At 33.6% G+C, this 27,337-nt stretch overlaps 3 protein-coding genes, 2 long non-coding RNA genes and 1 pseudogene across 12 annotated transcripts; 3 read left to right on the forward strand and 3 right to left on the reverse strand.

The window, feature by feature from the left end:
• Positions 1-4,444: 4,444 nt before the first annotated feature.
• LOC122721674 lies at positions 4,445-7,791 on the forward strand. 2 transcript variants are annotated; one of them, XR_006348378.1, is made up of 4 exons: positions 4,445-4,620; positions 6,553-6,675; positions 7,284-7,551; positions 7,650-7,791. It is a non-coding gene; the product is annotated as an uncharacterized LOC122721674 (long non-coding RNA). The 2 variants fall into 2 exon arrangements; XR_006348379.1 differs by lacking the exon at positions 4,445-4,620 and adding an exon at positions 6,068-6,234.
• Positions 7,247-11,226, reverse strand: LOC110631077 (tryptophan aminotransferase-related protein 2). Of its 2 annotated transcripts, XM_021778789.2 has the most exons (6): positions 10,161-11,226; positions 9,935-9,982; positions 8,385-8,688; positions 8,023-8,303; positions 7,647-7,945; positions 7,247-7,540 (listed from the first exon to the last, which is right to left on the reverse strand). In XM_021778789.2, exons 1-6 carry the CDS (start codon positions 10,409-10,411, stop codon positions 7,329-7,331), a joined length of 1,395 nt encoding a protein of 464 aa, XP_021634481.1. In that variant the 5' UTR covers positions 10,412-11,226; the 3' UTR covers positions 7,247-7,328. The 2 variants fall into 2 exon arrangements, with proteins under 2 accessions (XP_021634481.1, XP_021634482.1); XM_021778790.2 differs by lacking the exon at positions 9,935-9,982 and having other exon boundaries at positions 10,161-11,225.
• Positions 8,560-10,333, forward strand: LOC122721675. Its single transcript, XR_006348380.1, has 3 exons — positions 8,560-8,701; positions 8,844-8,925; positions 10,198-10,333. It is a non-coding gene; the product is annotated as an uncharacterized LOC122721675 (long non-coding RNA).
• Positions 11,227-13,086: 1,860 nt separating the features above from the next.
• On the reverse strand, positions 13,087-15,824 carry LOC110631224 (annotated as a pseudogene).
• A 335-nt stretch (positions 15,825-16,159) lies between these two features.
• LOC110631225 (RNA-binding protein 5) lies at positions 16,160-20,606 on the forward strand. 6 transcript variants are annotated; one of them, XM_021778976.1, is made up of 10 exons: positions 16,160-16,339; positions 16,615-16,720; positions 16,833-17,004; positions 17,409-17,466; positions 17,536-17,657; positions 17,749-17,847; positions 18,384-18,656; positions 18,832-19,058; positions 19,864-20,070; positions 20,340-20,606. In XM_021778976.1, exons 1-10 carry the CDS (start codon positions 16,239-16,241, stop codon positions 20,448-20,450), a joined length of 1,476 nt encoding a protein of 491 aa, XP_021634668.1. In that variant the 5' UTR covers positions 16,160-16,238; the 3' UTR covers positions 20,451-20,606. The 6 variants fall into 6 exon arrangements, with proteins under 6 accessions (XP_021634668.1, XP_043806085.1, XP_021634669.1 ...); XM_043950150.1 differs by having other exon boundaries at positions 17,409-17,657; XM_021778977.1 differs by lacking the exon at positions 17,749-17,847.
• Positions 20,607-20,893: 287 nt separating this feature from the next.
• LOC110631227 (FKBP12-interacting protein of 37 kDa) lies at positions 20,894-27,234 on the reverse strand. Its single transcript, XM_021778979.2, has 14 exons — positions 27,060-27,234; positions 26,922-26,973; positions 26,763-26,824; positions 26,372-26,421; positions 26,212-26,248; positions 25,764-25,851; positions 25,591-25,655; positions 25,431-25,508; positions 24,808-24,855; positions 24,152-24,205; positions 22,563-22,724; positions 22,003-22,072; positions 21,376-21,431; positions 20,894-21,206 (listed from the first exon to the last, which is right to left on the reverse strand). The coding sequence occupies exons 1-14, from the start codon at positions 27,084-27,086 to the stop codon at positions 21,042-21,044; spliced, it is 1,014 nt and encodes a 337-aa protein (XP_021634671.1). The 5' UTR covers positions 27,087-27,234; the 3' UTR covers positions 20,894-21,041.
• Between the last annotated feature and the right edge of the window lie 103 nt (positions 27,235-27,337).

Consider the following 27,337-nt stretch of genomic DNA (forward strand, 5'->3'; position numbering starts at 1 on the left):
CCTGCTCAGTCACAGGGCCGGACTCCGCCTAGACTCCTCAATCAAACCGGTCCAAACCTCTTGGCCCAGTAATCAGGCCCTCACCAGGCTCAACTTCAGCCCTACCATTCAACCCAGCCCGGAAAGGGGAAAATGACTAAGATGCCCCGCTGGTAGGTCCTTCCGCATGCGTATCAGAGGAGAATCATACGTATCAGAGGAGAATTAATGGCCGTTACGCATGGAGCAGGCGCCTGACACATCCGTACATACGGAGCTAGGCAACAGAAGTCAGCTAGCATTGTGGCAGAGAGACAGATATATATATCACGGTAGAGGCCACGCAGAGGGGGCTCTCTTCTTCTTCCTTTTCCTTCCTGGACACCGTTTTTATTCTTTCGGTAACCCTTGCCTAAATATACTACTCTAAGCCATAAAATCTGACTTGAGCGTCGGAGGGCCTCTGCCGGGGCACACCCGGTAGGCCCCTGACCTTTCTTTCTTATTTTACAGGTCCCTTCACCAGATAGAACATGGAGAGACCCACCAGGGAGCCCAGCAAGAAGGGACCCAGAAGAAAACCAGATCTATCATAGACCAGGAAGAGGAAAATATTTATCAGTATTTATAATAATATTAATATAATTTTATAACTATATTTATATAAATTTAATATATAATTAATTAAATTATATAATTAATAAAATAAATATAATAAATATAATATTATATTACAAATAATTTAAAATAATTAATATTAATATTAATATAATTTTTATAATTATATTTATATAAATTTAATATATAATTAAATAAATTAATATAATATAATATAATATAATATAAATAAAAATTAAATTTTAAAATGCGAAATATCACACTTCACTCCAAATGTGTGGTAATGGGATAATATAATTTTTTTAAATTATTTTTTTCAATCGTGCAGTAAATTCTATTGCGGCTGGTAGAATTAATTCACTCTGATTTGAAAAAAAAAATTTCAGACCTGAGATTTATTTTTTTTTCAACTTGAAAAAGTAAAAAATCTATTACATTAGCACTGAAAATATATTAAGAAATAATCTAATTAATTAACCAAATATTGCCATAAAAAAAACCCTAAATTATAATTTACCATCTATTTGAGACAGGAAGAAAACCTGTAAAAACCCCCAGGAAAGAAAATCCAAGAAGCTACATAAATTCTTTGTTAGTGTCGAATAAATTTAAAATATTTTAATATTTATCTAATAGTAAATCAAATTTCTGATTTTATCATATTTTACAATATTTTAATTTTTATATGTTAAAATATTTCTATTTTTTTTCAAGATTTTGAGAAGAATATATTTTTTAAATGTTGATTTTATCTCTACGCATAAAGATTTTCCCTTTTCTTCATTCTTAAATTTCGCATGAATCATTTTTATCGTATCTTAATTTTATAAAAAAAATTGTTATAATGTCTTCCGTGAATATGATTTTATTGGCTTTGCAACTATTAAGATAGTTATTTTCTTTACATATATTTTTTAAAATTTCTTATTAATAATTTTTTTATTGGGTCTCAAAGTATTTGAATTTTTTTTTTCTTTTTTTCCTTTTTACTATCTTTAAAAACTTCCTTTCATGGTTATGGCAGACAAGATATAAATGAGTCCGGGCTCAAAAAAAAGAAAATCAGTTCGACCATGGAACGTGATGAGAAGCAAACCGGCCAGTTCTCCTGCAGCCCTTTTTATATGCGTACCGAAGAGTATTGAATGGCCGCCTGACATAGATAAAGAGATTGACACTAGCTAGTACTATTGTGCGTACGGTTCTGTCCGACAGAGATATTTATTATTGTAATTGAAAGACCGTTAAGCATTGCTAACAAAAATAAAAAAATAAAAAAAGAAAGAGATATTTTTCAGAGATCAAGTTAACCCAACTATGGCAAACTCTATTTTTCTGAATTTCAAAATATCAGTTATAATATTTTTATTGTTGAATTTAATGAATTGGACTAAAGTTATATTTTCAAGAAATTATTCTGTTGTTACAGAATAAAAAAAAGATTAGTTAAACTCAAAGGATTATTATTAAGAATTTTTAAAATTTTATAATTATATAATTACATATTTTCATTTAATTTACTTTTTAAAAATAATTCAACATTTGATTCAATAAATAAAATAAAATTCTCAATGCTGGTAGTTAAATTTTGTATTTATTTTAATACCATTTTTTAGCTGTGTTTTAGTTGTACACTTATTTTGGTGTAAATAAAAATTATTTATTCTAATATTAAATTAACATAATTTGTTTCTAATCTTTTAGTATTAATATAATAGAATATTCACCATACCACATGCATGTGGTAATATTCTAATAATTTACGAGACTCGGTTATAAAAATTTACTCATATAAAAGGAGACGTACATTATAATGATAAATATTTAAAATAATAAAAAATTCATTCTCTTATGAATGGATAAATCTTTTATGATATTTATTTTACCATTAAAAGATATTATATAATAAATTTTTATTATATGAGATTATTTATTCGCCAGCCGATATCAATCAGAATAATAAGAAATTAATTAATTAATTTTATTTTTTTACTTTATAAAAATAAAATATATATAAAATTTGTTTTCTTTTTAAATTTAAATAATTTACATACATTTATATTCTTTAATAAATTACTAAATTGAGCATCGGAATGACTTCACACACATCAATCATCTCATTCTCTTGTTATTTTTTATTCATTTTCAGAAAATTAAATTTTTTATATACATTTTGAAGTGTTTTAAATTTTTTAAAGGAAAATGTTTCTTATTTTTATTACTTAACTATTCAAAATTTTCCATTGATGACAAATTATTCATAAACTAAAAGAAATTAATAAATAATCATAAATTAATTTGATCAAGAAAGATAAGAGAAAGAAAAAATAATGAAGAGATAAACAAAATATATAAATATTTTTTAAAATGTTGATTACCTAAAACTTGTGATAATATGTTATGGTTACTTTTACGAAATAAATTTAAAATTGGGTGATTTTAGTTAAATAAATTAACAGTGATTTATAAAATTAGAATAACCTCACAGTCGAATGATTATGGATTTTTTTTTATTACATTTTGAAAATATATATGATATTAACCGCAAGATATTTCAATATTTTGATGTGTTAATGGTAAAAATATTTTTTGTATTTTTTATTTTATTATAATTATATTTTTATTTTTTATTAATTAAATTTTAATTTTGTAAAATTACTCTAATTATTTTTGCGGTTATTTGTAACCTTGAAAAACTAACATTGCAAAAACAGGATATTAGAGTAATTTGATTTGATTATAAATGTATAATTAGAAATTTACAAAATTATTAAGTTATTATTTTTCACTAATAAATATATTTAAAAATTATTATTTATATTATTATTTAATTTTTTATTTTCATCAATAATTTTATAATAACAATTCATTTTTATTTTATTTTTAATTAAAACCATTATTAATCGACTTTTTTTTAAATTTATCTAATATATTTATTAATTAGTGTTCAGCATTATTTTTAAAATTATCTTTAAGAAAATAATCTTATTAGATATATTAGTTATGAAGTATTAAAAAATAATTTAAAATAATATTTAATATGATTCAATTTAAAAATATCAAAAATAATAAAATATTTTTTATAATATTTTTTTAAATTATTCTTTTAACTTTTAAGTATAATGTTAATTCATATTTTTTTAATTATATTAATATTTTGAATGAATTTTAAAAAATTAATAATATATAAATTAAGTATTTAATTATCTAGCTTGATTTGATTAAGTGTTTTACGTCTCCTAAAAAATTATTAATAAATAGATAATTATAAAAAGAATTTTATATTTTTAATTTTATTATAATTTTATATTAAAATTTTAAATTATTATTAATTTTACTTTAAAATTTACTGATATGAAATGTTAACACCACGAGTGACGCGATAATTCTGTTAACTTTTAATCACACAACAAATAACAAAGTATAATTTGAGTAATTTTAAAATGTTAGAATTTAATTAATAAAAAAAAATACATAATGTAATTGCAATAAAATTAAAAATATATTATTTTTTTGCCATCAACTCTATTTTGATTGAAATTCAAAATAATTAAAAATTTTTAAATATGAAAATACTTACTTTTTTTAACCGTATATGAAATTTCATGTGAATAATTTTTGTCGCTTCTCAAAATATAATATCACTTTTATTGAGATTCTAAACAATTTCACGTGAAAAGTCTTCTTTTTAATTAATAACTGACAGTTCACGTGATTTTTATTATTGTATTTTAATATATTTAATTTAAAAATATTTTTATTTTATCTCCTATGTAGATAGTATCACATAAATTTTCTATAAATACCCTCGTAATTCTTCTATTCAGAATCACTCAAAAGTCCTAGTGTGATATGAAAAATATTTCATATGAGAGATAGATATGGGTTAGAGTTCATTACAAGATATAGCTTTGGGAAGACAACTAATGTCTTCCTAGAAATTACACTAGAAAGTGGAAGGTTATGTTTGGTTCTTCTCTTACAGGATATTCCATAGAGTTATATTCATCTTTTGCGCTTAAGGTTACTTTCTCACCTATTTGTATTATTCATATGAATTAAATTACATTTATAATTTTATCACATCTCAAAATACATCATTGAGATTTTAAATAAGTTTACGTAAATAGTTTTCTCTTTTAACTGATTACCGATAGTTCACGTGATTATTTATTGTCGTATTTTAATATATTTTAATTTTAAAATATTTCTATTTCAATTCTTGTTTGGACAATAATTAATTACTAACAATTCACACGATTGTTTATTATTGTATCTTGATATATTTCAATTTTAAAAAAATTTCTATTTTATTTCTTGTCTAGACAATATGGCAATTTTTTTCTATAAATACCTTTACAACCCTTCCATGGAGAGTCCATCAAAATCGTAATGTGATAGAAAATTTTCATTCCAGAGGTAAGGTATAGTTTAGAGTTCAATACAAGGTGTAGTTTTGGGAAGACAACTAATGTCTTTTTAGAAATTGCACTAGAAAGTTGAAGGCCATGTTTGGTTTCTCTTCATAGAATTTTCCATAGAGCTAGCATTCAAGGTTACTTTCTCAACTTGCATATTTAATTTGCATTATTTAAGAACCAAATTTATATTTGTAATTTTTACAGCATCTCAAAATATATAATTATTTTTGAAATTTTAAACAATTTCACGTAAAAAGTCTTCTTTTTAACTGATTATTAATAATTCAGATGATTATTTATTATCGCATCTTGATATATATCAATTTAAAAATATTTTTGTTTCATTTCTTTCATAAACAATATGTCATTACTGATAATTCACTTGATTATTTATTATTATATCTTGATATATTTCAGTTTAAAAATGTCTCTACTTGATTTTTTTTCTACAATATCACATAATCTTTCTATAAATACCTTTATAACAATTCACGTGATTATTTATTATATCTTGATGTATTTCAATTTAAAAATATCTTTACTTAATTTTCTATTTCCACAATATCACATATTTTGAGAGATAGAATATGGTTTAGAGTTCAATACAAGTTGTAGTTTTGGAAAGATAACTAATGTCTTCTTAGAAATTGCACTAGAAAGTTGAAGGCCATGTTTGATTCTCTTCACAGAACTTCCAATAGAGCTACCTTCATCTTTTGCTTTAAGGTTATTCTCTCAATTTATATATTTAATTTGTGTCAGTCATATGAATTAAATTTATATTAATTTTTATCGTATCTCAAAATATATTATTATTTTTTATATTTTAACCAACTTCACATGATTGGTCTTAAACTTTTTAACTGATTACTGACAGTTCACGTAATTATTTATTATCGTATTTTCTTGTTTATACATTATGTTATTACTAACAATTAATATGATTATTTATTATTATATTTTAATATATTTCACTTATAAAAATATATCTACTTCATCTTCTGCTTGGACAATATCACATAATTTTTCTATAAATATCTTCGCAATCCTTCCGTTTAGAATCACCGAAAACCTATTGTGAGAAATTTTTCATATGAGTAGTTTTGGGAAGACAACTAATGTCTTCTTAGAAATTGGTAGCACTACAAAGTTGAACGCCATGTTTGGTTCTCTTCACAAGACTTTTGTAAAGCTACATTCATTTTTTGCGCTTAAGGTTACTTTCTCAGCTTGCAATTTAATTTGTATTATTCATATGAATTAAATTTATGTTTATTATTATTAATAAGGTTTACCTCATTAGTACTAATATCATTTTTAAGGTTAGAAGATCTTGAATTCCAATTTTAATATGTCAATTCTAACAGAGAAAAAAAATTTACCATTTTCTTTTATTGCTAAGTAAATTTTTAAAAAAAGAAAAGATGGCAATAATTATTGATTTCTTTATGTAGAAGTAATGATAATTAATATAATTACTTAATTGTCTTATTGGTTTAGTATAGTAACCATAATATCCCCATTGATGCAGGAGAAGGGACGCGATAATTTATGACGACAGAGGCGCAAAGGACGTCGTCGTTTTGTTAACATTGGAGCTGTTTTTCTTTGATCTCTACGCAAAATTAGTTCCCCTGTGAGTGATCAACAGTGGCAGGTAATTTTCTTATTACGTTTCCATAATTAACTTTTACACTGAAGAATTAAATTGATATGCACCTTTTTTTTAAGCTACGGTAATTGAAACTGCATTAATCACATGGTGCTTTTTTTATATGATTTGATGTTGATATTTAATAAATAAATGTGTAAATATTTTTTAAAAATTATTTTGCCATTAGTATACTATTAAAAAATAACAAAGTTAAAAACTCATGGATATAAAATTAATGGTATTAATAAAATTCACTCTCATAGTTCATTATCATACCATCCAAAAAAGAAATTTACCTGTTTAGTTGATCGAAATGATAAATTGATTCTACATGTTATCAATATGAAAGATTAGCCTGTCTTAGGAGAATTTAATTTCATGGTCCAATGTTATTTTATTGGATCAGGGAAGTTTTCACGCTTCTGGATGGGTTCTTTCGGTTATCACAATTCACAACCTGGCTGGACGAGTTTAGCCTCTCAAACCATGAGCTAGTTATTGGGTTCTTGTTAAAAACCAGGAGATTTCATTTCTGTTACCCATGTGTGAGAAGAAGAAAATGGTGCTATAGAACTTGCGATCGAACAAGCAATTAACTTCTCTTTTATTAGTTTACAAATACAGGGAATGAAGCAAGCACATGCTAAAGCTCCTGCTCACTCCCCCATATGCTGGTAGAGATTGTCCTTGCGAATGTTGGACAATCTCTCTACAAATAAATCAATATTGTCGTCGCGATCTAGCAAACTAATCCTAACGTATTGTGGACCAACTCCGAAGTGTGTCCCACTCCTCGTCAAGATCTTGTTCGATCTTAAGAAGCTCTCGCAGTCTTCGATCGGTTCTTCGCACTTCAACCATGCAAAAGCTGCACAAGAGGTAATGTCGTAAGTGTTAATTAATTCCTTGCTAACATTGCCGTAAATAAGGATATAAATTGTCAGACATAATGATTAATTAGTGTGGAATTTTACCAGGTTGAGGTTCAAAGAACCTGCCCGTAAACTTGCATAATCCAGGGGAGAATTCCGGCAAGCTGAACATGCCACTACGTTTCACCGCCGCCCTTAGGTTTTGCCATCTCTCCACCATGAGGTGATAGGCAAACTCAAAAAGAGATTCTGTTGTATCTCTGGAAGATTCACAGCTGTCGGAAACAACTTTAAAAACCTTTGCAGCCCGGAGCTGTGAATCCTTAGAAACGCCAATGCTGTTGAGCTCGATATATTTCACCATTCTTTTGGCTATCTCTCTGTCCTTGACAAGAGCCCAGCTGATAGACGCAAAGAAGACCAGAAGTTAATATAGCAGCAGCTAGCCTTCAAAAGCGGGAACCTGGATTAAACTTACCCAATGCGCATTCCGGCATGCCCAGTGGTCTTAGAGAGTGTGAACAACATAATGTCGTAGTCGGCTGGAGAAGTAATGGGAGTGTACTGAGGCCAGTAGTAAGCAAAATCGTGCACCAACACTCCCCCACTTTTATTAACCACTGAATCCCTCACATACCCGTCTGGGTTATTAGGGGAGGTCACTAGTTCTATGAATTGCCCTTCTTTCGAGAAACTAAGAGCGTCTCCTTCCCATTTGTAAAGCCCAGACTTGAGGGATTCAGTTATTGCCGGATAAGACTGGAACAAGTTCCATTGATGTTAGTCTGAAGATATACGAAGGCAAGAATCTATATCTTATTGACGGAAAGGGACACTTACAGAATAGTATGGAGCTGCAGATACAACACTGATGGGTTCCTCAACCCCTGGACGAGCAAGTGCATATAACACAGCTTGAAAGAGCTGAGTAGAACCCGTACCAACCACAATGTGGCGGTCCTCAGTAACTGCATTGCCAACGATTTTATGCAGTCTAAGTAGCTGCTTGGCAAACTCAGGCTCTAGAAACCAGCAAAGGTTTCCAATATCAGAGAAATAGCTAATCGATTGCCAGCCAGGAATCACGACCGTGGCCTTGTCACCTACTTGCTGCCAGAACCTCTCGTACATGGTCGGATCCCCACTGCATGAAGCAGGTTAGTATTAACTTTTTTTCTAAAAAAAGAAATTGAGAAAAATTGGGACCTTAATAAATATGATTTGGGAAATCAAATCAGCATGCTAACATATTTTATTTGTATAGGAAAAAGAAATCACAAGATTTTTATGTTGTTTCAGGATCTGTAGCCAGATTAACCAAGTGGATTCAGATGAGGACTCTCCCTGGAAAATTACCCACAAGCACACAGCAAGCAAGCAGGTAAAGTTTCTGAAAAACTGCATATAGTGTGGGGTGGTAGGTAAGGGAAGGCCGAAGGCAGAATTGGTAGGACCCTCTCAAAATGATCAGATGATGTGTATATGCATGGAATATAGATATAATGTGTGTGTTGCTGGCTTGGCTAGCTACTGACCCATTAAGCAAAAATCCAGTTATAACTGGCACATATCTCTATAGGACCCACAAAGTGCTTGACCCACAAAAGCCCACTTTCCATATAACCTAAAACAGGTCATTAAGCCTAAAAGGAGTCTATTCTTTAGATCTTCCCAAAGGCCAAAAGAAGGAGGGGCTCAACATATGGCCCCCACGAACATGCATCTCCTTCTTCTTCTTCTGAAACTGAACCTATAGTGCCTTGTGCTAACATACACCTTGGGCTCCTCCAAATTGCAAATAGCTAAATAAATCATTCAACTGTTAGAAGTCTTTATCAGGAGTTAAAAGGTCCACAATAGCACCACAACTTAGGTAAATAATGATGGTGCGTGTTCTTTCTTTTATCAAAATTATAAAAATAATCATGATGATGGTGCTGGTCAAACTGGCACCATAGTGCAATGTTGGCACTTCCATCACTCGGTCAACCTTCAACTTGGGAGCAGAGATATGACATAAACAGTCATCAGGTAAAAAAAAAAAATTGCAATTCACCTCACATTATTTTAACTTAGATCCCATAATTAAATTATATTTTAATTTGGATCTAGCGATTGAATTGTATATACAGGCATCTATTTTTGACAAAAAAAAAAATCCCCTTGACCAAGCCTCAACACATCAGCATGAAAAATCTAAAACACAAATATATCAGTGATCCTGTGACCTGTCATTGTCTACCCTGGCTAAACACTACAGCTTAGCAAGCACAGAGGTAAGCATGCCCCAGCTCTCTCCTTTTTTTTATAAAAGCTAGATGTAGCCCTCAGCCCATGCTGTACAGAATAGTAATAAATAAATCAAGGGAAAAAAATTATTGGGAAATTACCCTTGATAATGATATTTCATTTTTGCCCCCCCTGGCTTGAAAATTTGTCTAAGGACAAAGGAAATGTTAATTTTGCTGAAACAACACCAACTTCAAGAACCAAAGCCACATAATCACAGGCTAATGATAAATAGTACACAGAAATGTCAAAAAAGAAATTATCAAGCGACAAGGAATAAAGAAGTTTAGAAAAACCAAAAAAGAAAAATGATTTGTTTGCACTTACTGGTCTAGATTGATCACTCTGTGTCTGTCCTCGCCAGGGAAAGTCGTCGGAGAAGATGACGAGGTGGTAGACACAGACAGATGTGCCCTCTGCGTAGACAGTGCCTCTCTCCGGGCACCGTCACCCCCAATCAGTTGCTCTCTCTTTATGTCAAAGGTCTGATACCCCAGCCTCAAAATGAAGCTCACATTGATGGCTAGAGATAGCACCATCAAGTTTCTAGCCGTGAAAATACTCCTGGCACTATCCATCTTTCTCAGGAAAAAGATGAGAAAGGCAGATATAGATGACGAGTATTTTCCAAGAAAACAGTGAGCAAAAACAGTGAGCAAAAACAGTGAGCAAAAACAGAGCTTTTAGCTGTTTAGAGAACTCCGCTGTAGATGTGGGCAATGAAGAAACCCAGATCAGTAGTGTATAGAAAAACCCAGATGATAAGTACAAATGCTTCGCTTGACAAATGGATGGTGGAGATACAGTGTGCGGTCAAGACTCCAGACAAGTGAAATGAGCAGAGAAATTTAGGAAAGTGGTGAATGACGCTTATGAGATTTCGAAGAACTGTAAAAAACCCATTGAATCCGATAGAAATCAGTGAGATTCGTGGGTTTCTAGAGCCTTTAGCGCATGAGATATGTGGGTCTTTATTGTAAACCAACAGAAATGTTCGAAGTTTGCAGAAGATCAGCAAAGAAACTTCAAATTACTTGTAACTGAATAATCATCAGCAGTACCAATCGGTGGTGTCCCAGTGCTTGAGCTTTTGAAACGAAAAGAAAACACCCAAATATTAAAACACAGACACTAGCACTTCTTGATTTTGGACCTAGAAGAACGAAAGAAGAGAAGAAACGGTATGATGAGGAATTGAGGATTATGCGCTGGTGGGTTTATTGTCCGCCCTCGGAAACGCTTCCGACATGGAAATTTTCTCAAGGATCAAGAAATCTCACCGTCTATTTTAAAATATTTTAGTTTTCCTAGGCTACAACTCTTGAGAAGAACAGAGAACTATCATAGACGTTGAAAGTATAGAACGTAGATTCGCTGCTCGTCATTGTTTTTGATTTCATATAAATAATAAATTTTGATATTTGTACATAAAGAAAGTTACGTTAAGACTGCTTGCAAAAAAAATACATTTTATAAATATTATATTATAAAAATCTTAAAGTTAATTTAAAATTATTTAATATTTGTATTATTATTTTTTGAATTTCGTGCGGAAAAGGCTGATTAAAAGCTGCTGAAACCTTTGCTTTTGTTGATTAAATTTTTTTATAGATTTTTTAATTTATTGTTTCTTTTTCTTTTAATATTTTAAACAAAACATACACATGATGTCATGTAAAAAATAAATAATATAAAATCAATTAATCTTAAATAATTTAATGAAAAATGAAAATAAACCCAAGTGATGTGGTATAGTGGGGCAAGTGAATGAGAGTTGAGTAAGTGGTAGTGAAGAAGCCCATATCTGTGTTGCTCCTTTCTCAAAAATCATTCAGAATGAAATTAAAGATGAAAGCGAAAAAACACCTAAAATTCTTAATGTACAAATTGGCTGAACCTCTAAATTGTTAAAGGGTCCACAAAATCAGCACTAAGCCTACAGCATTGAAATTTGAAGCCATTGGGACCAGGTTTTAAGTTGTTGAGAGTTCAGTCATGATTGGGAACACACACAACACAGCCTAGTGAAAAATGCAGTGGTCCTTCATCCACCAATTCTACTCTCTTTCTTGGGGCTGCAGCTGCACCCATTAAGAAGATGGTCCTCGTTGATCTCTACCCTATAACTGCCCAATCAACTCTGCAATTTGGAGTCAAGACGGCCTTTCAATGTGGAAATTTCTGCAATTGTTTATCACCAATGGGTGTTGTAGTATCAACAAAGTTTTGTAAGTGCAGGTAGTGTAACAGCGCCCTTCTTGTTATGGGGACCCATAACTTGAATGCATATAATGATAACAAGAAAGGTGATTCCTACGGTTGAGAGAAAAGAAAGGCGAGTCCTTCCAATCATTGAGTTTGAGCTCAAGATCCCTTAGCACTTTTTAGGTCATTTGGCCATAATTGGAGATGGCTTTTCAGATCATCTGCACAAAACATCTTCAACCCCTCGTTTCGAATTAACTTCCTCAGATAATTAAGTCGATCAAAATACTCTTATTGTTCAAACTCTTAACCTTTTTTAATTATAAATGATTTAATTTTTGTAACGCAACAGTTTCAACCATCAATTTTTGAGTAATATAATTCATTATAATGTAAAAATGAGTAAATATTATATTAGTCGAAAGAATTAAATTATTTCATATTTTAAAAGTTAAAAGGAATTAAATATATAAAATGAAAATAAAATTAAGGAAATATATTTTTCTGTGAAAAAAAATCAAAATATGCATTTTCACAGTAATTTTACTTAAAATCATAGGTGATATTATGAATTTTAAAAAATATTTCATAATACATCTAAACTATATAAAATTAAAATTAAAATAACCTATTACAAGATAATATGAATCACAAATATACTACCATATATGAATAATTCTAATTACTATTAGATTCACCTTTAATTATTAATAACTTAACAATAACAATCATATGTTCAACGATTAAAATTAATATCATATTTTCTATATAAAAAAAAATTATTTTATAAATTTAAATCGGTGGAAAATACTTTCTACCTACTGATGTGATTGTAACATTATATTAATTTTACTTTTTAATTAGGTTATGTATATCATGAAATGATTTTTAAGATTTAGAGTGTTGTAGCCTCATAGGTTTTTTTTTTATTCAAATAAAAATCAAGAATGAAAAGACATACTCCAACTTTATAGATATCTGCAAATAACCAAGTCTCACTCTACTGGCTATGGAATTGTCGTGTGCTTTTCAAAAATTCACATGTAAATAGTCGATCAAATTTATATGAAATTTCATATATATTTATACCACGTGTTTATATACATCAAAAACATTTAAAAATTACCTAATTAAGACACCCATAATAAGAAAGCAGTAACAACTCTTAATTAAAAATCAAAACAAGTACTCCATGACAGACAACCCTGGAGAACCATGCCAAGGAACTTGAACTGTCACCGTATCATCATCATAACAGAACTCTCCCTCCACTCCATCAATCTTGCATCTCCTTGGCCTTTCAGATGCATACATCTTCATCTCTCCAATTCCCTTCACTCCAATCCTCACCCAACTCCCTTCCTCGTCGACATCTAAAGATTGAATTGCACCACCAGAGTTCAGCATGTTCACTAATCCAATTGGAGCAAATTGGATTACTTTCTTTGACAACATGTGCACTGGAGAAAATGTAAGTAGCTCATAAGTAAATGGTTCAAGCCAGAACTCTAACGTTTCTCCTGCACGCTTCATCAGCTTCAGCTTCTTTTCATGAAATATATACACAGCAAATGTATAGGCTCCTTCCATGGGAACTGGGTTCCTTCCATTTTTCCATTCAATATCTTCGGGAGCTGTCAAACAGTGAACCCTGTTTGAAAACATGGGGGCACCTTTGTTCCTCCTGGTTATGCAGCACCATCCTCCTCCTTGACAATTAAACAGTCCAAGCACCCCTGTATACTGAAACAAATCCAGTGGAAACAATGAAACAGAAGCCTATACATCACTTACTGGAGGGTACATAAGACTCTTACTTTGTTAAGGTTCCAAAGCTTGAGCATTGTCTCCCCATCATGTAAAGGATCCCGGAAAAGACAATCTCTAGTAGGAAGAGCATAAGATTCGCAACGAAGAATGGACCCGTCTGGCAACACTAGTCTCTTAAGCAACTTGAAGTTGTGCTCGCGGATCCTGTAGCTCACATAAATTGGTCCCCCGGAGATGGCTCTCGATGCAGCATGAAATTCAGCTACAGGGTGAGTGCTTTGGAACATGTCCCAATCTGGGTGTATGAAATTGCACATCCACAAGCTATTATAGGCGCAGTGCACAATATGGCATCCTTGTAGCCAAAATGTTCCTCTTGGATCTCCCGCAGGATCGCTGCCCCAAAAATCATCTCCTACAATATGCATCAGTAATCAGACGATGGTTATAATTTCTGATTATAGACTCTGAATTTTCAAAGAAACCTACCAACGCGTCCAAGTGATATAGCCTCTGTTCCAAGGAACATGAAGTCATTGCCTTGCTCCATACTTGCAATAACACCGTTTCCCTTGAAATGTTTCCTTATAGAAGCTCTCAGTGCCTTGTAATAAGTTTTGGCAACTTCAACTTGCCCACCATATTCCTCCGATATCATCTCCAGCAACTATACCCAAATAAAATGCTCAAAAACTGAAATTTTCTATAGAAGCATGATTATTGATTTCTCATACATTTACATTTATCAATTAAAAGATTTTCATTCCAAAATCGATAACTTACATGAATTGCATCGATCTTGACACCATCAATCCCAGCCGATGCAAGATGAGAGTGAAGCCCCTCGTACAGCTTAGACACCAGCTCTGGCTGGACAAAGCCAACTCCGTATGTCAGAATGTTGTTCACTGCCAAGTCATCCATTGTTTTCTGCAAGCCCTTCGACAATCTAGGAATGATGATCTTAGACTCGGGCACTGCAGGGGAATTGGGTCTAATCCCACCCCAATATCCAAGAAATGCATGCCAAACGTATACGTCCTCCACGGTCCTGACATCCTCTTTAAGATCCTTAATAAAGGCGCCCATGCCCTTATTAAAGGGTACCTTAGGACTCTTATAGTCCTTGAATTTATAATTTACTTCAAAAGTCTTCAGTCTGGGACTTTCATTGAACATTGTAGTCCCAGTAACCATTCGATCCATACCTTCTACGTCAGAGACAGGGTCTTGGTCATCATGACATATGGACTGCCAACCATCATCAATGAGGACCCACTTGGGAGGGCACCCGCCCTGTAGAAGGCCTTTGACCCCAGATCTGACCACATTAGGATTAACTTCTCGGTACACTGCATCCCAAGTGCACCAGCCAAATTTGTCCACAATATTTGGTGGTGTTTTCTCCTCCAAAAGCTTGAAAGTGCCCAAACGTGCCTTAACCACTTTCATGGCATCCCTCACAAGCCTATATGGGTCGTGACCAACATGTATGTACAAACAACTCCGGAACCTGGATTCACACACCCGACTGGACCCACTTTCCACACAAATATCCACGTAGTCGTCAACCCCTGCCTGAAGCGAAGACCTGAAGGACCCTTCAATGAGTGGAAGTAGGAGAACGTCGGGTCTGCCGGAGTCACTTCTGTCCAAAATCATAATCTGGGTCTCGGTTTCCACATCCTTTCCATTATAGCCAATCTAGTGGGTCGTCCACCACACCTTGAATCTGAATATGCTCATAAACCTTATCCTGCTGAGCTTGCCAATGGGTATCGCGTGCCAGCTCTTGCACTCATCCATGTCAAACCCCACGAAGCATCCCACAGCGTTTTTGGTCTCTCCAACAGAGAGGAAGGATGATGGTGTAACGACAATATTGTCAGGGACTTGTTTGAGAAATGGATGAGCATTGGCAAGAAAGGTAGATTCCTCAAGTGTGATTGACAAGGGTAGTTTGTCATCTGAAAGCCCCATTGACTGTATGGTATTGCTGCTTGTAGTCGGAGCCATGGAGAAGGAAAGCTCCTTGTACGTGTCCCAGAACGTAGAGACTATAAAGGGAGAAGAGGATTGGCATGCGCATTTGGGGATGGAGATTATCAAGCCAAGGGTGATGCGTTGTTAAATAAAAACAGCCGAACTCTCCTCCTTAGGACGAGGGTCGAGTCGGTGCGCTTATGCGGTGGAAGTTGGAAACTTTGTACACGCAGCATGCAGGATTTTGTTTCAAAAGAATTTTCCCATGAATCTATACTTTTCCCGGTGGACCAAGTTGAAGATGACACCGAGGTTGGGCCCAAATTCACGTAGATTTCTCGGCCCAACCGCTGTGAGTATTCTCCATCGTAAAAAACAAAAGGAAAAAAAGGAAAGAGAGAGAGAGAGAGAGAGAGAGAGAGAGAGAGAAGCAGAAGGTACGCGGCCATGGAGATGGAGGGAGGGAAAGAAACCGATTCGCAAGCGACAGTGGTAGATGATGATTCATTTGTCTGGGACGAGACCTCTGGCCTCTACTTCCATGCCAGGTTTCTACCTCACATTACTTTCTTTCCATAATTTTAATACTACACTGATCATGCGTCTTTGTGGACCTCCGTTAATTCATATCCAATCACAAATTTAACAACCCCCTTTTTAACAGTATTGCTCTTTTAAATTATCGTGGTTCTTGGCATGTTGTGGAATTGTGATTCCTGATCTTCTTATATTATTTTTCTGTGCTTTAGTTGTGTTTTTTTTTTTCCCCGTAATTATTTGGTTTAGGTTCATTTTGATTTTTGTTTCTTTCGATATTCTGCAGCAGCGGATTTTACCATGACTCTAATGCTGGCTGGTACTATAGTAGTAGAGATGGTCTTTATTACAAGTTCGAGAATGGAAGTTATGTGCTTTTAGAATTCGACAAGGTACAAGTTCAGGTTTTTCGATTCTTCTCCGGCCATGATTATATTGTCTTGATTCTCCTTTATTTATCATGCTCTACTTTCGCTTTCTAGAACCCACCTCTTTTTTTTCCAGGTTAATGCAGTCGAATCACGTAGTTCACCCGGAGTAGTCTCTGATACTTCTGATCGAGATGAGTCATCTACACAGTTCTGTTGCAACAGCGAGGATAATGTTTCTTCATTGCCAGTGGATCATTGTGATGCTTACTCATTCAGTGGAACTGTTCGTGATGAAGGTGCTCACGGTGAGCGACCTGTGCTTGTATAATAATAGTTAATAGCTTGTGTTGCTTCAATTACAATTTATGGTCGAGGAAAATAGTTATATTGCCAACACAAGACTCCTTGTGGCAGCCTCTCTTTGCACCATAGTTTGCGGTTTTCCTGGATCATAGGATTGTATCTGTTGATTTAAAGAAATTATTGAGATTAAGGACAAAAAATTTGATAACATATCTTCAACATTATGTATTGCCTAAAAAAGCTGGCGCAACCTTTTTAGTTTCATATAATGATTTGCCCTTGTAGCAATCCAAGCAAAGTGGTTGATGAGTCTGGTTCAAGGCCTTTCCTGTAAACTTGCTGGTCCTTTTGCCTATTCAAAAACACTTCAAAGACAGACTTTATTCAAGTACATATTTTTTAACAGGGTACACAAAATGCAGTTCTGATCAACCAGCTGAAAATCCACCTCCACCGTCAGAGTGGTATGCCACATTTCTTATTTTGAAGACTTGTTTCTTTGTCTCTTTTAACAGTGTATATGTTCAATTCAGGTTAGAAGAATCCCTCATCAATCTTTATCTTTCTGGGTATAAACAAGTAGGGAATAATGCTGATGTTTCAACAATGTCATTGGAAGTTGATGGCGGGGATGGCTTAACCTATTTAGCTGATGGTTTGTCACTCTTTTCTTTGCAGAAGTTATGCACACTTTGTTTGAAGGTTTCTTAGTTTTGACCTTAATGTAAATGGTTTTATGTTTTAAGGTGCATCTAACGATGATACTCAAATGTTAAAAGATGGTGATTGGATCACAGAACACAATTGTAAAGTAATTGATCAATGTGAAAGTACCATAGATGAAGGTATTGCTTGCTGGTGTGCTGCTTAAGATAATTGAATGGATAATGATGAATGTTCTGTTTATGTTTTCCATTGCCTAAGTGCTTCATTTGGTTTAGATTTTTCCCATTTAATCAAGTATTTGGTAATGGCTAAATATATATTTTCACGCTAATACTTTAGCACTTTTACCTATCAGACACCTCACCTCAACTTTAATCATGACCTAATACACACCTAAATTTTAAAAAAACCTTACTTTTAAATACAACTTAGCCAAATCTATGATTTTAAAGTTGTGTTTAAAAGTAATTTTTTTAAAGTTTAGATATTTAAAAGTAATTTTTTAAAAAATTTAGGTGTTTATTAGGTTATGATTAAAGTGATTAGACAAGGTGTTTTTAGGGAAAAATTCTAAAGTGCAGGTGTGTAAGTATATATTTAATCGTTTGGTAATTATTACGTAGAGATTCATTCAGTGAGTACTATCATTTTACTAGTGGAAAGCTCTTTCTGGGTGGATATCGACTGGGAGTTATTATGAGCTTTATGCTTGCAGATGCTTCATGGGAAGAAGAAAACTGGCAAGCTCAGTATGGTCAAGTAGTTAATTCTGGGGAACAGCCACTGCAAGATTTTCATGCTGTGGATTTGTGGGACTGGGCAAAGATCACAGTTTCCAGAAGAGATGGAAAAAGTCAGACATTTAGGCTGGTTGGACGACTGGTGAAACAGTCTGCTAAACTCCATCCTTCTATGCCTTCTAGTGGCAATCTTTATAGAACTGCTCCAATATGTGAAGCACATCTTGACCTGGTACGAGCTAGAACAGGTTCGAATTTGCCTTAGTTTGTAGACCATGCAATGATCCTAGCATGTTGCCAGATTGATTTTGGATGACCTAATCTACTTAGTGGTTGCAGACGATTTGTGAAAGTTTTAATACTCCATATTTACTGTTGATGTTTGCAAATTTATGAGGCTGCTTAAAAATCTTTTTGTTTCAGGGCAAGTGTATAAGTTGCATAGTCCTAGCGCAAGATACTTGGCTTCCTTGTCAAGTTATGATTCTTCCAACCCAACAAAAGACTGGGGTGTCCCTGAATTGTCAATGAACATTCCACATATCCCCCTAACAAAATCTAGTGGGAAAAGTAAACCAAAATTAGCAGATAAAGGCACTGATTGCAAGGGCATGTTTATATCATCAAGTCAACATTCCATCTCTAAGAAGGTAACTTCTCTAACATGGGAGCTTCATTAGAATTGCTAACATTACCTTATGTCATTTTTATTAAATATCTAGTAGACAGAAGTTTTAAACCATGCAGAAACTATTTGAAATCATTTTGCTGGTGTAAGATGAAGTTACCCTGAAGAACTCATCCAGGTGCATTTAGTGGCTTCTATCATCCAAAAAACAATGTTACTGAGTAATTTTAAGTCTCAGTGGGCTTGCTAAGACCGAGTTGACACTATCACTTGTAGTGATTGATGCATTTGACCAGGAACACCTTCTAAATAGGGCTTATACTCTCATGATATGTGATGATATTTAGGATATTTTATTTACTTATTTATATTTTTATGCCTGGCCCCACAGTTAATGTAAGAGTGTTGGTCCATTTTTGCCCCTGGGCCCTGGCTGTAATTGACTAAACACTTAAACATTGTCAGAAGTATAGGGCATCCTGGAAGGTCGTGATACACAAAATGATGGGTGTCATTTTTTATGATTCCTTAGTCATGTTATGATCAAACGTATTATCCATGATCATGTAGATTTTGGTTGTTTTGGTTTTTAATCTGTATGTCAACTGTTAAATCTTGTAAAATTACTCTGGTAGGCATGTTTTGGTTGATCTTAATTGCAGGATATTATAACTGCTGTGACTAGGATTTTGGTTCATGAAAATTGACTGTATTGTGATACTTTTTGTAAATCATGCCTTGTTTCCCTACATATAATGTGGATTAGTCTTAGCTTCTTCACAATCTGTTACGTTTCAGTGTTGACACATCTCTTGGCTTGTTTCCAGCAAAGAATCTATGAATATAGGGATAGAGCTGCGGAGAGAAGAAACTTTCATGGCGGATTTGGTGTGGGCCCTGGACAAAAGAGTACACTAGTTGATGATGTTTGTAGCCCTGTGTCTACAGAGGAAGCTGCAGCTGAAGCCTTGGACATGTCATTTGGTAGTGGGAGTTATGCCAGGAAAATGCTTGAAAAAATGGGTTGGAAGGAGGTAAATTTTACTGACAAGCTGGTGCCATAGCATCAGTTTGTTTACGCGACTCATGGAACAATTTAATTAACCAAGAAAAGAGCTTCCCATGCCTGAACGCAATGGGGAATATTACCACTCGAGTCTAACTAAGATGTTCCATTTTGCTTACAGCATAATATGGTTTTGAGTCTTGTATTGGATAAATATGTTGTCATCACAATTGGTGGACATGTGTGCAGCCATGTAGTTGACTTGAGCTATCTTTTCCTTGTTTGCAATTTATGCAGGGGGAGGGTCTAGGCAACACTAGAAAGGGCTTGATCAACCCTATACAAGCAGTTGGAAACGTAGGCAGTGCTGGATTAGGATGGCCTCGTGGCAGAATGACTGATTGCTGAAAATTTTGTCCCGGAAGAATTACTATGATGTATTTTTACAGTTATACCAAGTATATTTGTACCTTGTTTCATCTTATATTTAATCATTGTTCAAATTTTTAGTTTTCTTTTTTCTGTATATTTTATATTTGTATTAACCTTGATGACCTTTGATCCTGTGCACTTGTGCATTATAATCTTTTGAAGATAATGATAATTAAATGAAATTGCTGAAAATAATTTTTACAATATATGAACGGAGACACTACCGATGCCTGCATCGATGTGAATATTGGAGCATAACTCAAGACAACCTTATCACCCTTGCCTGTCATACGTGGGCAAGTCAACGTTTCCCTGTTTCCATGCACTGGAATAAATCTCAGCCTTCCAAGGCTCCACATGGCTGCAAGCAATTTTATGATCTCAACCCGCAGGCCATGTATCGATCTCAAACTCTTAAGTACCCAATTTGCGCTGCTCCATTAAAAATAATTCCACAGGATCCAAAATGTTCAAAAAAGAATGATCAACTAGTAAAAGACATGTTTAATGTACAAAGACAAACAACATGACGGGGAAAAATGATGACGTTCTGTCAAAAGTTATTATCTACTCTATCTCAATTTCCTGTTTAGGTTTCAATAATTCATCACCGTCTATATTATCAGGAGCCGAATCAATTTTTTCCTCCTGCTGGCTTTTCTGTTGGAGTTCAAGCTTCAGCCTGTTAAGTTCCAGATCCTTCTCTTCTAGCTTCTCTTGCAACATACGTACCTGAGTAACAAGGTATGAACAATTGCACTCGTTCACGATACATCAAAGGGAATGGAATTCATCGTAAATAAGGCTTGGCGATTATACTGGATCCTTTTTTTTTTAATTATAAGTACCATTTTGACTCTAATAACTCAGCTAGCAAAATGAATAAGGAAGGTAAAATAACCATTTCATTCGATTTCTCCACGTCATTAGTCAGGCCCTCCATGTGTTTGTGAAGTCCTGCATACAGAGAACGCAACAATCAAAATACTGTAAACCAATGACTTAAATTCATGACACAAAATACCAGCTAATAAGCAGCGAAAAGCAACAGCAAAATATAATTCAGATGAATAGTATACCTAGCCAAAAGTGACTTTCTTCAATAAACCGAATGGGGAAAAATGAGCGTCACTGAATGATGTTTGGGGGGGGGGGAACATTTTTTAACTCTGAACAGCAAAAAGCAGTTTCAATCCTATGGAACTTGAGGAGCCAAAAAGATATCTAAGCTCCTCTAAAGTCTAAATGCCAATTAGCCAAACATAAAAAAACATGTTAAGCAACTGAGGTGCCAAAAAATCAAAGTCCTAGAGAGCACGGAAAAAGAATTGGGAAATATAACAAAGAGAAAAAGAGGGGGGGAAAAAATCAAATGATTGAGAAAAATATGAACATATGATTGTGGCCAACCATTCAGTATCCAGATCCCTTAGCCAAAGAGTAAGAGTAGGCACGTAGAAATACAAGTGCAAGAGACATTAACTTTAGCAATATAGTACTAGATTACAGACATTGCTGCACAACTAACCTTCAAATTGACTCCTGAGTTCTGCATTCTGAGATTTCTGCAAAGCAAGTTTCATTGCTAGTTCATGCATCTGCATATCAACAAACATGACCAAAGAATGAATGTCTGCTATAAATCCATGAAGAGACCCAAAAAAAGTGTTGGATAAAACCATGTAACTGACATCTTAGAATAAAAATCGCATGGTTTATTTTCCATGCACGCTCACATTCTTGTATGAAATTGTTCTAATCCATATAACACTCAATAAATAGCCATATAAATTTCAGTCATATTCAGATCAGACATCTGTCATCCATTTCAAACTAAGTTCTTTCTCGGTAAAAGAAATTCAAATATCCAAATGATGTTGCTGAAATGCTACAGTATCTGCAAGCTGCTCCAGCCACCAACCCCACTCCTAACACTCAACGATCTCAAATAACTAAGACAAGAATTTAGCTTATGATCTTTCTCAAACAATGAGAACTGAACGCTAGAATGGGAAGAACTTCATAATGGGAAAATACAGAAGGTTAACCACAAAGACAAGCTGAAAAGCGACACAGCAATAGCAGTACCTTTCCTTCAGCAGCTTGATTCCCAATCTCCTCATTTTCCTCTTGTAGGGTTCTACATTTCGCCATAAGCATCTTTCCCATCTTGCTCTGTGGGGTAAAATTGACAGCAGCAATATTATCCTGCAGTTCTTTTACCTTTTTGTCCTTCTCCTCGACCAAATTCTGTTATTGCATTTAGAAAAAATTATCATAAAGGATGCCTGTGATAAACAATATCACAAGATTCAAACATCCTGTGTAAAGATAAAGACCAAGCTGTCCCCTGAAGCATTAGCCAACATAAGACTACGCCCAAAACATTAACTTGGACTAAGTAAACCAGAACATTTATTTTTTAGCACTGTTATGAAAATCTTACAATTCTCAATTCAATTTTCCTATCATAGTTGTGGGGATCCCATATCGATAGATAAGTGGAAAATTGAAGATTTATACAATAGCTAACAAAAACTATTAAATAACTTGGGTTAACTATTTTTCAGCCAAGTGAAAAATAGGTTCAAAAGTTATTTGAATCAGTTTGAGCCGTATTTGGGTCAGTTTGAGCCAAGTTGTTACAGTAGTGAGTTGAATCTATATGGCCAATCTTAAATATATCTGAATTGTGACTAAAGTTTATGATTTAATACTGAAACTTAGGGTTTGATATAAATCTATTGATTCAGCTATTTCTTTTTCGAGAAGGTCGTTAGACTATATAGCTTGAGTTTCAAGCTTTCACTTCATTTTCACTATGAATGAAAAGTGCATATAAAACTTTGCTCTAGTTCTTTTTCCCCACAAACCATTCTTTTCCCTCTCACTCTCCTTTCTTTTTCTCTTTTTTTTCCTTGCTCTTGTTAATTTACTTTTTTAATTATAGTGGTCCAAATTATAGCATTTATATTAACAAGTTCTGACCTTTGACTTTGAACCATTATCTTTTTTATTGTTTAATTATTTGATTAAATTTAGATGAGAGTTTCAACACATACACTATGATAATCATTGTCTACAATTCAAGGGTACATAATTTACAACATAAAATCACAAAACATAACAAGAATATACTCATCTACTATGAAGCACATTCTCATTAGTTGAGTGATAATCCTATATTTATCAAAATATATCATTGTAATATTTTTTACTTATTTTCAGAAAATAAATTATTTTTAATTACTTTTGAAACTTTTTTATTGAATCTTAGGATTCGATTTGGTTCTCAATTCTCAATTCACAAAATGAAGATTTTGATTCGCGATTTGTATCTCAATCTGACAACTGTTTTTTAATCAATTTAGCCCAATATCTAATAGGTATTTTCCTGTTTCGACAAAATATTAGGATTAAAACAAAGTTAAACAAAAGGTCACTATTTAGAAAGTGAAAAAGAAGGAAGAAAATGAAAACAAGTGGTGGAAGAGATAGGGATACAGAACAAAATAAGATGTTGAAATAGGATGACAATGTGGCAAGGCATGCATTGTCACAGGAATAAGGAAAAATGATAGTCATACACGAGTCCAACCAGAATAAGATGCATGTATAAAAATGCAAAGCATAATCTTAGAAAAATTTAACAGCAAACAGGAAGTTTAACCAGAGACCTTTAAACGGGTAAATTCCTCATGAATTGCTGGATCCAGCAATAATCTCCTTGCCTATCAAAACAACCAAAAATTTAAATGAATAAACAAGGTGCTACTAGCAGGAAAAGTAATTAGAAAATGCAGTGGATTTTTGACCCATGAGATGTTAATCTAGAATAATAGATATTTGCTAAAAATTCGAAAAGATCACAAGTAATCAAGTCCCAATTCACAAAGGGCTCCAAGATGCAGTAACAATGTTGAACAAAATTCTAAAAGAAGTGCATTAAAAAAATGTTACAATAACATATTATAGCAGAAACAATGAGAACCTTGCATTTTTTTTTGACTGATAATGACATAAAAGAATGACTATGGAAGCACGGATACATAATGAAAGGATAAAATACAAACATACTTATGCCAGCAAATTATTCACACAAAGGAAACTGATTCACAAGTTCCTATTTATTTGTGATGGATAAGGTATTTGAAACTAAGTGACAAGATTTTTAGTTATCCTTTAAATGTACATCGTCCAAATAAAGATATGGGTTTGTAAAGGATCAGTTATATCAAATCCAAACCTCTTTATCGATTATGTTAATTTTACAGACAAGCTCAAAAGTCAAAACAAATTTCTTTGAGACGGAAAGTTTTAACCTTGTCAGTACCTGCATTGATGGTGGCTTGAGCTGGGCTTTCAAATCCCGAACTGCAGACTGGGAATCCAAAAGTGTTTGTGTTAGGTAGGCATGAAATCAGACAATGAAGAGAAAGAATATAGCCGATAAACAACTCTATTAAACCATCTCTTCTAAGTAAGATTCAAGATAGAAGACATCTTCAAGGTTATTACACCCTCCCTCAAAACCACAATCCCAATTAACTCTTTTCCTTTGGTTAGACTTTGAGCAGAGCCCTAAATATTTTCATTAAAGAAATCCATAAAAATTACAAGAAATAAACTAGAAGGAAAACATCCGCAAAAATGTCTATAACTTCCACAAAATACTCCATAAACATTGCCAGCCATGCAAGTTTGATTCCTCAGCAAAGTTGAAGGATCGAAGACATTGTTTAAAGGAGAAGGCTAATGTGGAGCCATGTCTCATGGAAAAATGAGCCATTTTTGGCTTCATCACTGCATACACTTGCATTCTTTTCATCAACTATTTTGCCAAAATCTTCCAACTAATTCATTCCTCCAATATTTCTGATAGAATTGCCTCCTAAGAAAATGTAGTAATATGAGATGCAGTATCATATAAATGTCACATATTACAGGAAGTCTCACCTTTAACTCCGCTATCTCTTGCTCTCGTTTTGCAAATGTTACGATGAAGGCAGCTTCTTTTTTCTTTGCTTTTTCCAACTGATATCAACAAAAAATACTAAATCAAGCATTATTGAAAATTTTTTCTTCTGTAGACAAGGAGCATTAGCAATAATTAAACCTGTTCTCTCAAAGACTCCTCAGAGGATCTCAGGGTCTGAAGATAATTGATCACTAGTTTAGGTTCTACAAAAATCAACACAAATGAAACGAAAAAAATGATCACAAATGGTATATTCTTTCAAAAAAACATGTTTTTTGCCAAAACACATAATGTGTTTCACTTAGACTAACCAAGAGATGCCCCAGCTGGTATGAAGGACTCATTCTCAAATGCTGAACGCCACTTCTGAATTTCAGATTTTGCAGCTTCGAGCTCCGTCTGTAATCAACAATGACATAATTTGATCTTGTGAAAATGCCGGTGAATGAAAACCATAAATCCAAAACAAGAGTGGATCACAAATACCTTGGAAGCATTTTCAACAATGTAACATCATTATCCTAAATTATATTTTAAAAGGATAAAGAAACTATTATTCTCTCAATACAGGCAAATTACATATCACTATCACAAGCCACCCAAAAAAATAAACTGCTTCCCGATTTTGTTAGATTGTGATTTCACTTGATCTTTTACCATTAGCAAAAGAACTGACAGCATCCTCACCCAAAAAAGAACTTAAAGAATAAAAAGGTATCTCATACATGGTACAATGAAGAAGAGAGGGATGAAACATACTTGGCATGACGTGAGTGCATTTTTACAGTTTTCGACGCTGCAAAAGCATACCCCAGTATAAAGCATAAGACTCTAAAAGGTATTCGAATATGAAAAAATAAAATAAACATTATTCTTCTTTTTGCCTTGAGATATAAATCCACTTCTAAAACACATGTACCTCTCACGAAGAGATAAAATCATTGTAGTTTCCTCTACCTTTGAATTACCCTGCAATAAAAGCAAGAAGGATTTCACTCTAGTGACCAAGGAACTCTTTGGCACATTCAAATAGACAAACTTTTGATTTCATGATTTGTAAGAGTAACTATAAGGTCCATAAGCACTAGTACTAAGGAACTAAAATCACAATATGACCTTGGATCACACAGTAAACTTCCCACCAAAGTTATACCCATAATGGTTGCCTCACATCAATACTAATACTACACAACTCACTTCATATCCACAGCTCACCCATAAATTATCCTGGTAAAGTATGGTAAGACCACAGTTCATTAGAGCATTGGAATTCAATATCAGCGAATTTCCTCAAGTCAAAACACATATACCTTCTTTGAGCTAAAAATATCAACTTCGTCGTCCTCAAGATCTCCAAAGCTTCTCTTATTACCTAAATTCCAAGACAAAGGTAGACACATATATTTACTAAATAAACGAACAATATGACTAAAAAATAAGAAAGGAAGCAAGAAAAAAATAAACGAGACCTGAACGCCTGGAATTGTGGCTCCCGGGAAAGTCACCGCCAAAATCATCATCCTAAAATGTGTCATAATAAATCACATTTTAGGGTATCGAAATACTGGAAAACCCTACCAGAGTTATGAGAATGAAGAAGAACTTACATCATCGAGATGGTCGTGCGAGGCCATGGAAAGCAAGGAAGGAACCCTAATTTCCAATTTTGATTTTGCTGGCAAAATGGGAGGGAGAAGGGAAGAAAACTGTGCAGTGTGTAGTTGCTTCCCTCTTCTTTCTCTGCGAATCAAAAGAGACAGTGAAGGGAAGAACTCAGATTCAGATTGAGATGTTGCAAAAGCCCATATAGCATGTAACCAGGCCTACAACTGATGGTCTCAACATGGGCTGAGCATCCAGGATAATATTTTTATTTAATTTTAAA

This window comes from Manihot esculenta, chromosome 14, assembly GCF_001659605.2.
Source record: "Manihot esculenta cultivar AM560-2 chromosome 14, M.esculenta_v8, whole genome shotgun sequence".
NCBI classification, from domain to species: Eukaryota; Viridiplantae; Streptophyta; class Magnoliopsida; order Malpighiales; family Euphorbiaceae; genus Manihot; species Manihot esculenta.